Source organism: Festucalex cinctus, chromosome 4 (assembly GCF_051991245.1).
Source record: "Festucalex cinctus isolate MCC-2025b chromosome 4, RoL_Fcin_1.0, whole genome shotgun sequence".
NCBI classification, from domain to species: Eukaryota; Metazoa; Chordata; class Actinopteri; order Syngnathiformes; family Syngnathidae; genus Festucalex; species Festucalex cinctus.
In genome coordinates this window covers 28705462-28717382 of record NC_135414.1, presented here as the reverse complement: position 1 = coordinate 28717382, position 11921 = coordinate 28705462, and the positions used below count along the sequence as shown (strand labels likewise).

General features: G+C 40.5%; 2 protein-coding genes across 8 annotated transcripts in view; one reads left to right on the top strand and one right to left on the bottom strand.

The window, feature by feature from the left end:
* Positions 1 to 3266: 3266 nt before the first annotated feature.
* LOC144018030 (guanylyl cyclase-activating protein 2-like) lies at positions 3267 to 6262 on the top strand. Its single transcript, XM_077520107.1, has 4 exons — positions 3267 to 3580; positions 3679 to 3828; positions 4413 to 4521; positions 4600 to 6262. The coding sequence occupies exons 1-4, from the start codon at positions 3383 to 3385 to the stop codon at positions 4725 to 4727; spliced, it is 585 nt and encodes a 194-aa protein (XP_077376233.1). The 5' UTR covers positions 3267 to 3382; the 3' UTR covers positions 4728 to 6262.
* Positions 5468 to 11921, bottom strand: part of LOC144018027 (fibulin-7) — a 109947-nt gene continuing 103493 nt past the window's right edge. For all 7 annotated transcript variants that reach the window (XM_077520097.1, XM_077520100.1, XM_077520098.1 and 4 more), the window contains 4 exons: positions 9725 to 9916; positions 9488 to 9625; positions 9169 to 9304; positions 5468 to 8474 (listed from right to left, as the gene is read on the bottom strand). In XM_077520097.1, the coding sequence (XP_077376223.1) occupies positions 8111 to 8474; positions 9169 to 9304; positions 9488 to 9625; positions 9725 to 9916 (830 nt within the window). In that variant the 3' untranslated portion in view covers positions 5468 to 8110. The remainder of the gene's footprint in view (positions 8475 to 9168; positions 9305 to 9487; positions 9626 to 9724; positions 9917 to 11921) is intronic.

Here is an 11921-nt window from a genome sequence, read left to right as displayed (position 1 = left end):
TTTTAAAGCTTTAAAGGGGTGTCGGCCGGTTTCACTCAGGAAAATGCACTTTTTAAATACAGGATTTAAACAAACAAACTACTTCTCAATTTATAGATATGGGCTTTTCATAACGTGTGGGGGTGATTTTGTCCTAAACGCCCACATCCCGAGCCTGTAAAAAAATCCGTGAGTGCTTTCAAATTGCCGCGGGGCTGACGTCACGCAGCTGACACATTCGCCCGGCCCCGTTTGCTACACGCCCCTGCGATTGGCTGAAGGGGTGTAAACACTGTCTTTCCACAGAAACGTCCCGCTGTTTACAAAACAAACACAAAATGGCAAAATACAGGCTGGCGGGTGGGGCTTTAGGACGAGATCACCACCAAAGATTAACATAAACACAGATGTGTAGACTGAGAGAAAGTCAAAGTGTGTACATCCTGTATTTAAAAAGTGTGTTTTCATGAGTGAATCCGGCAGACTGCGCCTTTAACTTTGATAGCACTAATATAAGCATAATAGGTGATGTTAAAGAGAGCTTGAACGCAATTCAATAACGTTTCATACAAACAAATGTGAAACAATCAGTTTTTTTTTTTTCCCCATTCTCAATACTGCTGTTACAAATCAATGTACATGAGTAATATAAAAGGGCATCAATTCCTTTTTCATCCCGGCGTTCATCGAAGTTTGCCGTGCAGACGAAATGAAAATGACAGCAGAGTGGCGGAATCGACAACAGTAAACGCAATGCAAAAATCCCCCCCCACCCCGCCGTCATCAGCGTGAAATATCGTGCACCCAGTCTCAAGGTCAATCAACATCCCACGCCCTCAGCTTTTGGCTCGCAATATTTCGACCATTCAGACGCTCCATCAAGACCTATTCAATAGCATCTGAAGCAGCACAATCCATCAGGCAAACTGTGGACTCAGCAGGGAGATCATCCGTTTCTCACGGACTCACCGAGTGCGGCCGGCGGTGATTTAAAATCAACAATAAAGCCTGCTGACGCGGCGCAAACCATCTGAGGACATTATTTTAGGACGTGTATTCATCACCGGGTCCGCAGAAAGATGGAATTATGCGGCGGGTGCAACGACAACGCCGAGTACGGCGCAAGGGCGCTGGTGGCGATTGCGTAATAGCTTTAGTGTCAAAAAGTGTTTCCTATAGTTTGCAGAGACAAGAAAGTGTGTTAAAACAGAAGGTTGCTTCTCTTTATATGACTTTTTTTTTTTTTTTTTTACAGTGACGGGCCATGCATTTGGCACTTGGTCTTGAATGGGGACAAAAACGCAATATCTCATAGCACACAATTGTGCCATGTACAGTAGTTACAAAAAAAAAAAAAGTCTACACACCCCTGTATTATTATTATAAATAGACTAATATAAATGCATTGATAAAAAAACAACAACATTTTTTTATAGCGGGGAAATAAAAATAAACAACTGAGATCATGTGTCTGCAAAACTGTGCAGCACTAACAACTTTTACTTTATCGTAACTTGGGATGTGTACCAACAGCCTCCTCAGTTGTAATACAGTAACTTTACCAATAGATGGTGCTGTTGTTCTCTGCATCAGATGTGAGGATTGGTGTTCGCCGCCGCCACTCTTCACTTCTCTGTTGATCTATTTGAACACAGCAGGCATCGCAAATTCAGCCATTTTGTGAATAAAATTAAATTAGTATCGGGTTTGAGTAGAAACTCAAGTCAAGTTAACTTTATTTATGTAGCGCTTTCAAACAGGCTGAGCTGCCACAAAGCTCTTTACGGAAACACAACAATAAAATACATTACAATGTAATCACAACAAATCAACATTCTTCCATTCCTACTACATACGCTTTGATGTTTGAAGCAGTTCTATTTGAAAGAGGACAGAATCGGTCTCTTTTTAGCAGTTGATCAGAGACGTGATCGCAACATGGATGACGTCACACACGTCTGCTACAAGCTCAGTTCGCTTACAAGCTAGCTCATAAACAAGAACACATATCTGAGAATCAACATTGAAAATTATTTAATTAAATCATCAGAAACTCCTCAAAGTAGAATTAGATTCATGCCCAATGGTGATTATATCCAAATTATCTGATGGACTTAAAAAAAATAAAAAATAAAAATAAATAAAAAATCAACGTCAGTGTTCCGCTTATTTAAGTTTGACCTACTTAGAGATCATCTCAATGCCGTCTCTTGAAGGATTTGTGTCCCTTACCTAGTGCAATCTAATTAAAAGAGATTGATATACCGATTCCAAATGAGCATGGCCGCGAGTCTTATGCTCTTAGCTTGTTTTTTTACTGGGCCACAGCAGTCTGATTAAAAACGTTGGACATGAGCAGGTGGCCAAGGCAATAATGTGTACACTTGCACTATGTATAATTTAATTAAAGATAAAGCACTTTTTTGGGTCAAAAGGTAGATATTGTCATTGCGACAAAGTTTTGAATAAGTGACATCAATGACCTGGAAGACTTGAAGTTAGTGTTTTTTTTATCTAGCATTTCAGACCTTTAATTTGTAAATCTGTCACACTTTAAAGGGATACTTCACACACGTGTAGCCCATTATAGCAATAAAAGGTTAATATTTTGTCCATAATTAATTTGATATTTTTATTATTTTTCATGTACAATTAATATTTAAAAAAAAACAACAATTTTTCCACTTGTTGTCAGCATCACAGCTCACCTGTTTTCTAGGTTTGGTCATGTGACATTCACAAGCTGAGCTATGATTGGTCGTTACCTGAGCATATTGTTTATTGTGTGTCATTTTCAGTTGACAGCAAGTTGCAAAATGTGTTTTTAAAAAGGTACTAATTGTACATGAAAAATAATGAGAAAATCACATTTATTAAAGGCAAAATATTAACTCTGACTTTTGCCAAAAATGGCAAAAGAAGTAAAAATTCATTTTGTGGTACATTTATTAAAAAAAAAATAAAAATAAAAAAAATAAAAAAATAAAAACAAAATAAAATATAAAAAAATATATAAAAAATAATAAAAAAAAGACTTCATACTTTCCTTACATATATTTTTAAAACGGTTGACCTTAGCGAGTTAACAATTTACAGTTGATTTATGACATAAAAAAAAGTGTGTGAGGATCCCACAACATTTCCGTCCACTCAAAAAGGCTTTGACGAACGGTTTGGGAAAGTCCACGTTTAAATCGGAGGCAAACCCGCTGAAAGGAAACCCCACAAGCAGGTAATCCAGTCTTAATCTCCAACCTGTCTCAAACGTAAACGGGATCTTTTGGGATTCGACAGGCTTATGGAGCGCCCGGGTCAATAAGGTGCTCAGTTGTAGTCTGGACACTCCACGATGGAGTTCATAGCAACAGCCTAAAATGACAATGTCCTGTTAAAATATAAAACCATGGGACAGGCACAGCAAACGGAGAACGCAGAAGAAATCGACGTCAAAGCGCTTCAGGATATGTATAAAAAATTTGTCACCGAGTGCCCGAGCGGATTACTTTTCCTGCATGAATTCAAGCGTTTCTTTGGCGTGGACCCAACCGGTGAAGCATCGGATTACGCAGAGAACATGTTTCGAGCTTTTGACACTAATGGGGTGAGATTTTTTTTTTGTATTCATATGGCTTTTTTTTTTGATTGGTCTACAAAGACCCATAGTAATGCAATTTCTTTTGAATCCACCTTCCCTTTCAGGACAACACGATAGATTTCCTTGAGTTTGTAGCAGCTTTGAATCTTGTTTTTCGAGGAGACATGGAGCATAAACTGCGCTGGTCATTCAAGGTGTACGACAAAGACAACAACGGCTATGTTGACCGGAACGAGCTTCGCTCAATAATTCATGTACGTAAGTTTACTTTTCAAGCACAGAGACTTCTTACTATAACTGCGTCAAACGTCACTCAGCAAAATTGAAGTCTTTTTAGATTACAAAATGTCATTTCAATGTGATTGCTATTTGACAGCAAGCTTCCATATAAAACGACGTCTTGAATGATTGCAATCAAAGCAATACATGCAGAAGGATCCATTCGCACAATCACTTTTCTGAACAAACTATTTTCTACTTTTGAAAATCAGGATGTCAACTGTAAAATATTTTTCGGCAATGTAAAAAAAAAAAAAAAAGGTTACTGGCCTTGTGATTTGATGGTGACCACCTGCCCAGATTCTAAGTCGGCCTTTCGCTTCAGCCTCCCGTGACCCTGGACAGGATAAGCGGTGTAGAAAATAGACATATGGATAAAAGGCTCCTAGTAAGACAACAAACAATAAAAAGTAAGTGTCGAAATCTGTACATGAGGAAACTGACACGAATCTAAAGTGATCATATAGTGCTTGGGGGGAAGTCATCTCATAAGCATCATTCAGTTTCGAATAAAGGACATGCGTTTTATGACTTACATGAAATCTTTGTTTCTATCTAGAGCATTTACCGTGTAAAGAAAGGCACAAGGACGGACACCAATGAGCCCCCGTTAACAGTAGACGATTCCGTGGACCGAATACTGCAGACTGTTGATAGTGATGGAGATGGTAAGTGTACACTTAAAGAAGCTCAAGTCTTAAAGATGGCGCGTATTATTTCGATGTTCTTTATCATTTGTTCTACAGGTTGTATTAATATGGAGGAGTTTATTCGAGGAGCACAACAGGATCCCTGGGTGCTTAACATGTTGAAGTTGGACATAAATCCTGCACGATGGGTTGTTGAACAGAGGAGAAAGAGCGCACACTTCTGAAAATGGACAAGTCCACACATTTTGGGCCTTTAGAACATTCATAAGACATTTATACAATCAAGGCTGTCATGGGGAACCGCATGAAGGCTATTTTCTTAGACCGCACATGACGTGTGTCCACGTGACTTCAGCAGCTTGAACCCGGAAGTGGCTCAGAAAGAAGCTCGCTCATTGATGAGCAATGAAAATAGTGCTTGTTTTGTTCTCGTTTATCTCCGGAAAAACAACATGCTGAGTAAACATAGCTGGTATGGAACTTGCAGAAACCACAACCGTCCACATATGAAGGATGTATATTCTTTATTCATTTCCCAAAGCCAAAAATTCAGAGTCACAAATGTGGACGGGGATTAACTTGTACGGACGTCCAAAAGAGCAGTTTAAACAAAACAGATGTGAGAAAATGAAAATGCCGCAATGAGAAAAGTGTATAAACAGTGTGGTGAGGGCTTTTAGGGCCTTAAAACATTTATAATAAATGTAAAACATAAAGCTAACTACTTCGTGGATTTCTACTACTCGGGTCAATTTGATCAATTTTCTTAAAAAAATTGTCTTTTTTTTTGTATGAAACAACCTCAAAAAAATTACGTCATTTTGTACAAGAAATAAATAAGTAAATAAATAAAATTGGGTCATTTTGTACAAAAAGAAAAAACAAACAGGGAGAATGCTTAGGACAAAATGGGTGGGTCTGTTACTGACCCAAATTGGGTTATTTCTGACCCAACTGTTTTCAGAGTTAAGTTAAAAAAAAAAAACAAAAAAAAAAAACATTGCCAAACATAATTCCGGAAGCGACACCTGACGAGATGTGGCTCTGAGAGGGAAAATCTCACTGACTGCAGTGTCAACTTTCCACCACTAGAGGGTACTAATAAAAAGGTTGACAGCCACCTGTCTAGACGCGATCTGTGACCCCTGTACGATCTGTGACGCGCATGGGCAGGACATCGGCCATCTTAGCTAACTACGGCAAATACATAGGTCAAAACACGTTGACACGCGCAAAATGAAACAGATTCAAAATCCTATATAACAGTTTGTACCCATTTCGAAAGGTACAGGACAGGTGCACGTTTGTTTTTGTTTATTTTATTTTTTTTACATTTTATTCAAAGCAGTTTTGTACCCAAGCATGTCTTGTACGAATAGGTAGATTTGGCTTTGTTCTTTGGTTTTCCTTCTCTTCATGTGCTTTCTGAGTTTGACCGCATGGTGGCGCATGTGCCCCGAGGATTCAATGAAGCTCATGACACCTTCAAATTTAGTCCAAAAATAACCTGCGTTAAATTAATATTACAACACTATAAAATAAAGTTATGTATTCCCAACGTGTACAAAATGCAATCAGTTATTTACTAATAGATGCACCTCACTCATTTATAAATGATGAAATTGTTTCGTCACATTCAAGACCTTAAAACACGCACACACAGAAAGATATTAAGAGTTAACACTTTAACACGAGGTCGTGTTGAAGAAACTAAAAATATTTATTGTCATTTTGTGTAATAAAACAAGAAATTACTGTGGCAGCGAAGGTGTGCAATTACTATAAGTGACCAGAAGGGGGCGGTGTAGCTCCGTGTTGTAACATGCACTGAAAAATGACCGAAAAAAAAAAAAAAAAAGATCAAGAAATATACAGTACTGGACAATTTCGCTTTGTGTGAAATATGTGTAAGCCACAGGAGAGGCACATTGAAAATCAGAAGAGCCATAAAAATGTAATTACTTAACAACACCAACATAGGATCATATAATTCCTAACCAGATATATGACAAAATGCCAAAATATGTACAAAATACGCTCGTCTGTCTTTTATTGAACCCATGTACATCGCAGTATCTTAATATATGTGATATTTCAAAATACATTTGTCACTGCAATTATAAAAGATTCAGCACAAAACACACAAATTTCTTCGAAATGCAACCATTTTGTTCACAGTCAAAGAAGTTGAATATTGAGGCAGGAATGGAAACAGCAGGCCTGAGACCACAACCCTTACAGGGAGGCTCTTATCTTGTCAAGAGGCAACAAGCAGAAATTTAGCTTTTAACGACTTTCAACGTAATGTGTTTGTTAATCCCCGAAAGACAGACACCGGGGTACCTTAAGCGAGGGAAACTGGACGAAGATCGAAAGGACTATTTGCGCGGTAACTTAAAGACAGCACTTTAATTCAGTCAGCATCTTTCACGTGGAGATGACTGTCCAATGGCCTTCTATTTAGATTTCTCCTTTTCAGCAATCACTCTCTGTCTGCCTCCTTGCGCATCCTTTCTTTCTGCACTCAGCATGCAACTGCACTGAGGGAGCTGATGGCTCGGTCTCTGGGCCCGACTGTGTTGTCATGCGTCAGTCTCAGCCACAGCGCCAAGCGCCATCTGGACCTGAACACATCCTGTTTGGTGCCAATATTCCCCCGTGAGCCACACACATATTCATGCCTGGCAGTTTTTGGATTGGAATATAGTGCACACATTTACAAAAATCTTTGAGTATGCATATAGTAGATGTGTCAGACACACAAACGTGCGCTGAATTGCACAAATGTGCTCCTGCATGGGTTATTTAGGGGAATTTAAGCAAGTCAGGTTCTTTGTGCACTGTAAGAACATAGTAGCTCTTTGAGCAGCCTGTATTTGGCGCTCTGTTTGCGGAACAGCACTGCTCTGTGGGCTCTTTGGACACAAGAAAGTGTTGCAACAGGACCTGCATGCCATAATAATATTTTTCCCACATAAAAAAAACAAAACAAAACGTTATTTATTTTAGATATTATTTTTATTATTATTTGTTACTAAGCAGATGCAAAATGTTCACATTTTAATAATGGGAAATTTTAATTATTTAACTTATTTAATTTAATTACCTACATGCCAGCAGTTCCCAAGGACTTTAATCTATTTCAGAATATTTTATGATAAAGTTTGCTCAATGACCATGGTAAATTTTCAAGATCAATGATGAACGATTTCTCTGGCTGTAAACAAACAAACAAGCAAACAAACAGGACTGGACTATATTTTGTTTGAGACTCTTGTGTGATTAAGGGCTATTTAAATAAACTTGACTTGACTTGTAAGTAATTGAGCTTTTTTTTCTACATGGCCCTGTTTGATCTCCTTTGCTCTGCTGCCACCTGCTGGCCGTTTGTGTAATAACTACAATTTCTGCAACAGCTCTTTGCTGTTGAGAGGCTGCATCAAAGCCTTTTGTATGCTCTAGCATAAAAAAACCAAAAAAACGTATAAATACGTCTTTGGGACACTTAAAACATAAAAAACGTATTTACACGTTATTGGGAGCAAATGAATTAATAACCACTCATGCCGAATCATTTGACCTTTGACTCCTCCCCATCTCTTTTGTTTTAGAACTCGTATGGAGAAACAAACATGGTGACTTTTGTGATGTAGCGACCGAGCTGCACTCGCCTCTCCAGCTCGCTCATCTCCACCTCGGCCTCCAGAGTGGCAGGGCCCTGCACGGGGCTGCTCAGCATCAGCTGACCTGTCAGACGATCCGAACGCTGGACTGTGAAGTGGCGCCGAGCGTGCCGTCCGCCCAGCAGAGAGAAGCGAAGCGTGTCGCCGATCGGACGCAGGGCTGAAACCCGGAACATGACACGGGGAGCTGACAGGTTGGATACGACTGCCAGGTAATGGTAGGAGAAGGAATTTGGAGCCTGAGAACACTGCTTGTTATCCACAGGGCAGGGATTACGCTCACAGCGCCTTTGAAAGAAAGGATAACAAGAGTAAGTGGAATAACAATGTTGACATTATTTCAATACAATACATCAGTTGTATGTGTTTTTTTTTTTTTTTTTTAAATCAGGGAGGTATTATTATATTTAGGGATGGGCGAGTACCGATACCAGGTATCGGTATCGGGCCGATACCAGCTTTTTTTTCAAGTACTCGTGACGCAGACGAGTACAAGCGAGCGATGGCAGAGGGGGAAGACGTTAAGTGAGTCCTCCTTGCCTGTAAGTGGCGCTAGCTAGCTTGCAGCAGTTTTTCACCCAAACTTCACCGGTTTGGAAATACTACAAAATTGTCAATCTTAAACTAAAAGAGCATTTTTGTGTTTTATTTTGAGCGTTAAGACGATTGAAGAGTGACTCTGCTGTTTTTTTTTGGTCAAAATTAAAGGTAATATATTTGTTTAAAAATATCTTTTAATGATTTTTTTTATTCGTCAAAATGTACTACTGGTATCGGCAGTTGGTATCGGTGAGTACTGAGGGTCTGAGTATCGGTATCGGTCTGGAAAAAAAGTGGTATCGAACATCCCTAATCATATTTATTGTGTTGTAGTTTGCAGCGGTCTGAGGGGCGCAACATTCTTCACCATCGTTGACAGTCTCATTAAAAAAATAACGATGTAGGCTACTTAAGGTTTTGGACATTGTGCACTTGCACTTACATGGGTGACGTTTTGACGTAAGTTGCATGAGGGTTTTTCGGACAGTCCACACGAACACACTGGAAACCTCCATATGTGTTGATGCAAGTCTGCTCCTTGGTGCAGTTGTTTTGTCTGGTGGCACACTCGTCAATGTCTGCGAGAAATGATCACAATCATTCATCATATTTTCACTCATAACACGCTGTTGATACTTTATTGATCTAAAAGAGAAATTACTGGCAATTCGCTACAATGGAAATTCACTTTCTACGACAAAGCTCGCCATTATTTATTTGTATTTACTAAAAGGCAACCCGACTTCGCGATCAAGATGCACCTTTGCAGCTGCGTCCATCTCGGGTCACGTTATATCCAGCGGGGCAGGTGCAGCGATAACCTCCGGCGGTGTTAACGCACGTGTGCAAACAGAGCCTCCCAGCCTGTCCGTTATGAAACAGCTCACATTCGTCTATATCTGTAACGCACAGAACGTACACTCAATGCGAAACGAACCACGTACGTCGCTGGCCGGTTGGGGGGGGGGTTGCGTTTCGACACCACCAATTCGTCATACCAGTGCAAGTTGTGCTATCTCTGCCGGAGATGGTATATCCTGGCTCACAAGTGCAGTGGGTGGTCCCCTGCACGGTGCTGCAGCGTGATGGACGCACAAAGGAGCCAGCGGTGTCAGCTGCCGGTGCGGCGGCGGCGGCGGCGGCAGAGGCCGGGGACGTGGCGGCGGAGGTGTTTGTAATGGTGGCAAAGACTGCGGAGGAAGTCAGAAAAGGTCATTGGAAGTTGGATAGTTCGATGTGGACAAACTCAACGGCCAACTCATTAGGGACACAAGCAAAATCAAATGAGATACTGTACAATAAAAGGAAGGAATAAAAATGGTAACTTTGTGCCTGATTAGTCGGGAAGGTATTTGCATCATGCTGAGGACTATTTCGAATATTTTGATGACCTCATTAGCTACATCGACATGGTGTAACTAACCTGGCAATAGCCAGATTGATATTGCGCTTCACTCAAAGGAGTCGCCGCAATTGTCATCTGGTAGGTACCGCTCCGCGGTAATTTGCACGGAAAAGGCGGGACATTCTGGACAATAATTCGAGCCGATTGGACGATGCGGCATTGTACATGTTTGTTTTGACCAATCACGGCCACGGATGAAAATGTCGTCTTCGGAAACGGTGAGTAACGCTGCATTCGAGGATGGTGGGAAGTCGGACTTTTCCGAGGTCAAATCAGGAAGTGGGTACGGCAACGCCCCCTTGAACTCGGAAATTCCACTTGTGAAGTCGGAAAAAAAAAAGGACCCCCGACTTGGCCGACGGACTACAAGTGACGTCAACATACAATGGTGACCCCCTTCGGAAACACAAAGTGTGAAAGGTAAAATACAATTTACTCAAGTATTTGTTGTGTGCTGAAGGGTTGGATCCCAAATGCAGACACAAATCAGATTTTATCTCTTTATTCACATTGAGAGGCAGAAACTATGAGAGCTGTACACAGGAACAGTTGAGCAATAATCCAGCAAAAGGCACACAATTCTCAGACCCACGCAGGCACGAGGAGAACATGCAAACTCCACCCAGGAAGGCCGGAACCCGGACTCGAACCCGAGTCCTCAGAACTGGGAGGCAGACGTGCTAACCAGTCAGTGCTACCCACATGAAATTATACACTTATGAAATAAGATAAAAACAATAAATGAAGCAAAATTGGCGAGCAGGTAAGTCAAAATGAGTTTTGAGGACCAAAATAAAAAACAATTTATCACTATCCGCCATTTTGGTTGTTTACTTTCGCCTCGAACGCTTTCAGGTCGGAACTGGGAAAAAACAACTCTGATATATCCGATTTCCGACCATCCTCGAATGCAGCATAATTCTGTTAACCCCGCCATTGGCGTTGGCTTCCTGGTTTGGTCACAGCTGTTTGTCCCGCCCCAAACACAATGTCGCTCTGTGATTGGTGGTTCGGATCGGTGGAAATACCGCGAGAATTCATCTTGCGAGAGCAAGGTTATGGTTATAACTACACCATTGAAAACTATTCATCCATCTAGTTATATGCTGCTCATTCTTATCCATTAATAAACAAAACATTGACATCTTTTGTAAAATCACGTGTTAGTCGCCACTTTGACAAAATGGCTGTTAGAAAATGGCAGCAGTTGTTTGGCTACTTTAAAACTTCAGCTCACGCTGTGATTGTCAGATCACAATTTTAGCATTCCAGCAGCCTCAAAATAGTCAATGGAGATTTTAATCATGTTCCCCCTTCTCATCGACAAACAACTTCTCATAAAATGTGCAACAAGAGGGAATACAGTCAAACTCTGGAGCTGCTGTATGTCAAATGCCAACACGAAGGGACATCTTGTATATTCTAATGCGAAAAGAATATTATATATTTCATAATTTGTTACTACATTTCATCTTTGATGTTAGCATACCGTGCACGATTCAGTTCAAATCAATGGGAGCAAACTCTGGCTTGATTGTGCAGGTGTACACTCAGGTGAGGCATTTTTAACGATGTTATGTGAGTGATTGGTCGATTCTCTCAACCATTAAAATGAAGTCAGAACACACGTAGCTTGAATATACAGGAAAACAGCAAACAAACTTTTTATTTATTTATTCTGAATTAAGGTGGCATTGTTTCTCTTTTGCACCATGCAGCAGCAATGAGTAAGCCAACTAGCCAACAGGGAGCAGATAAAGCCCACGCAGGAAGTCCAGAGTGCACACAAC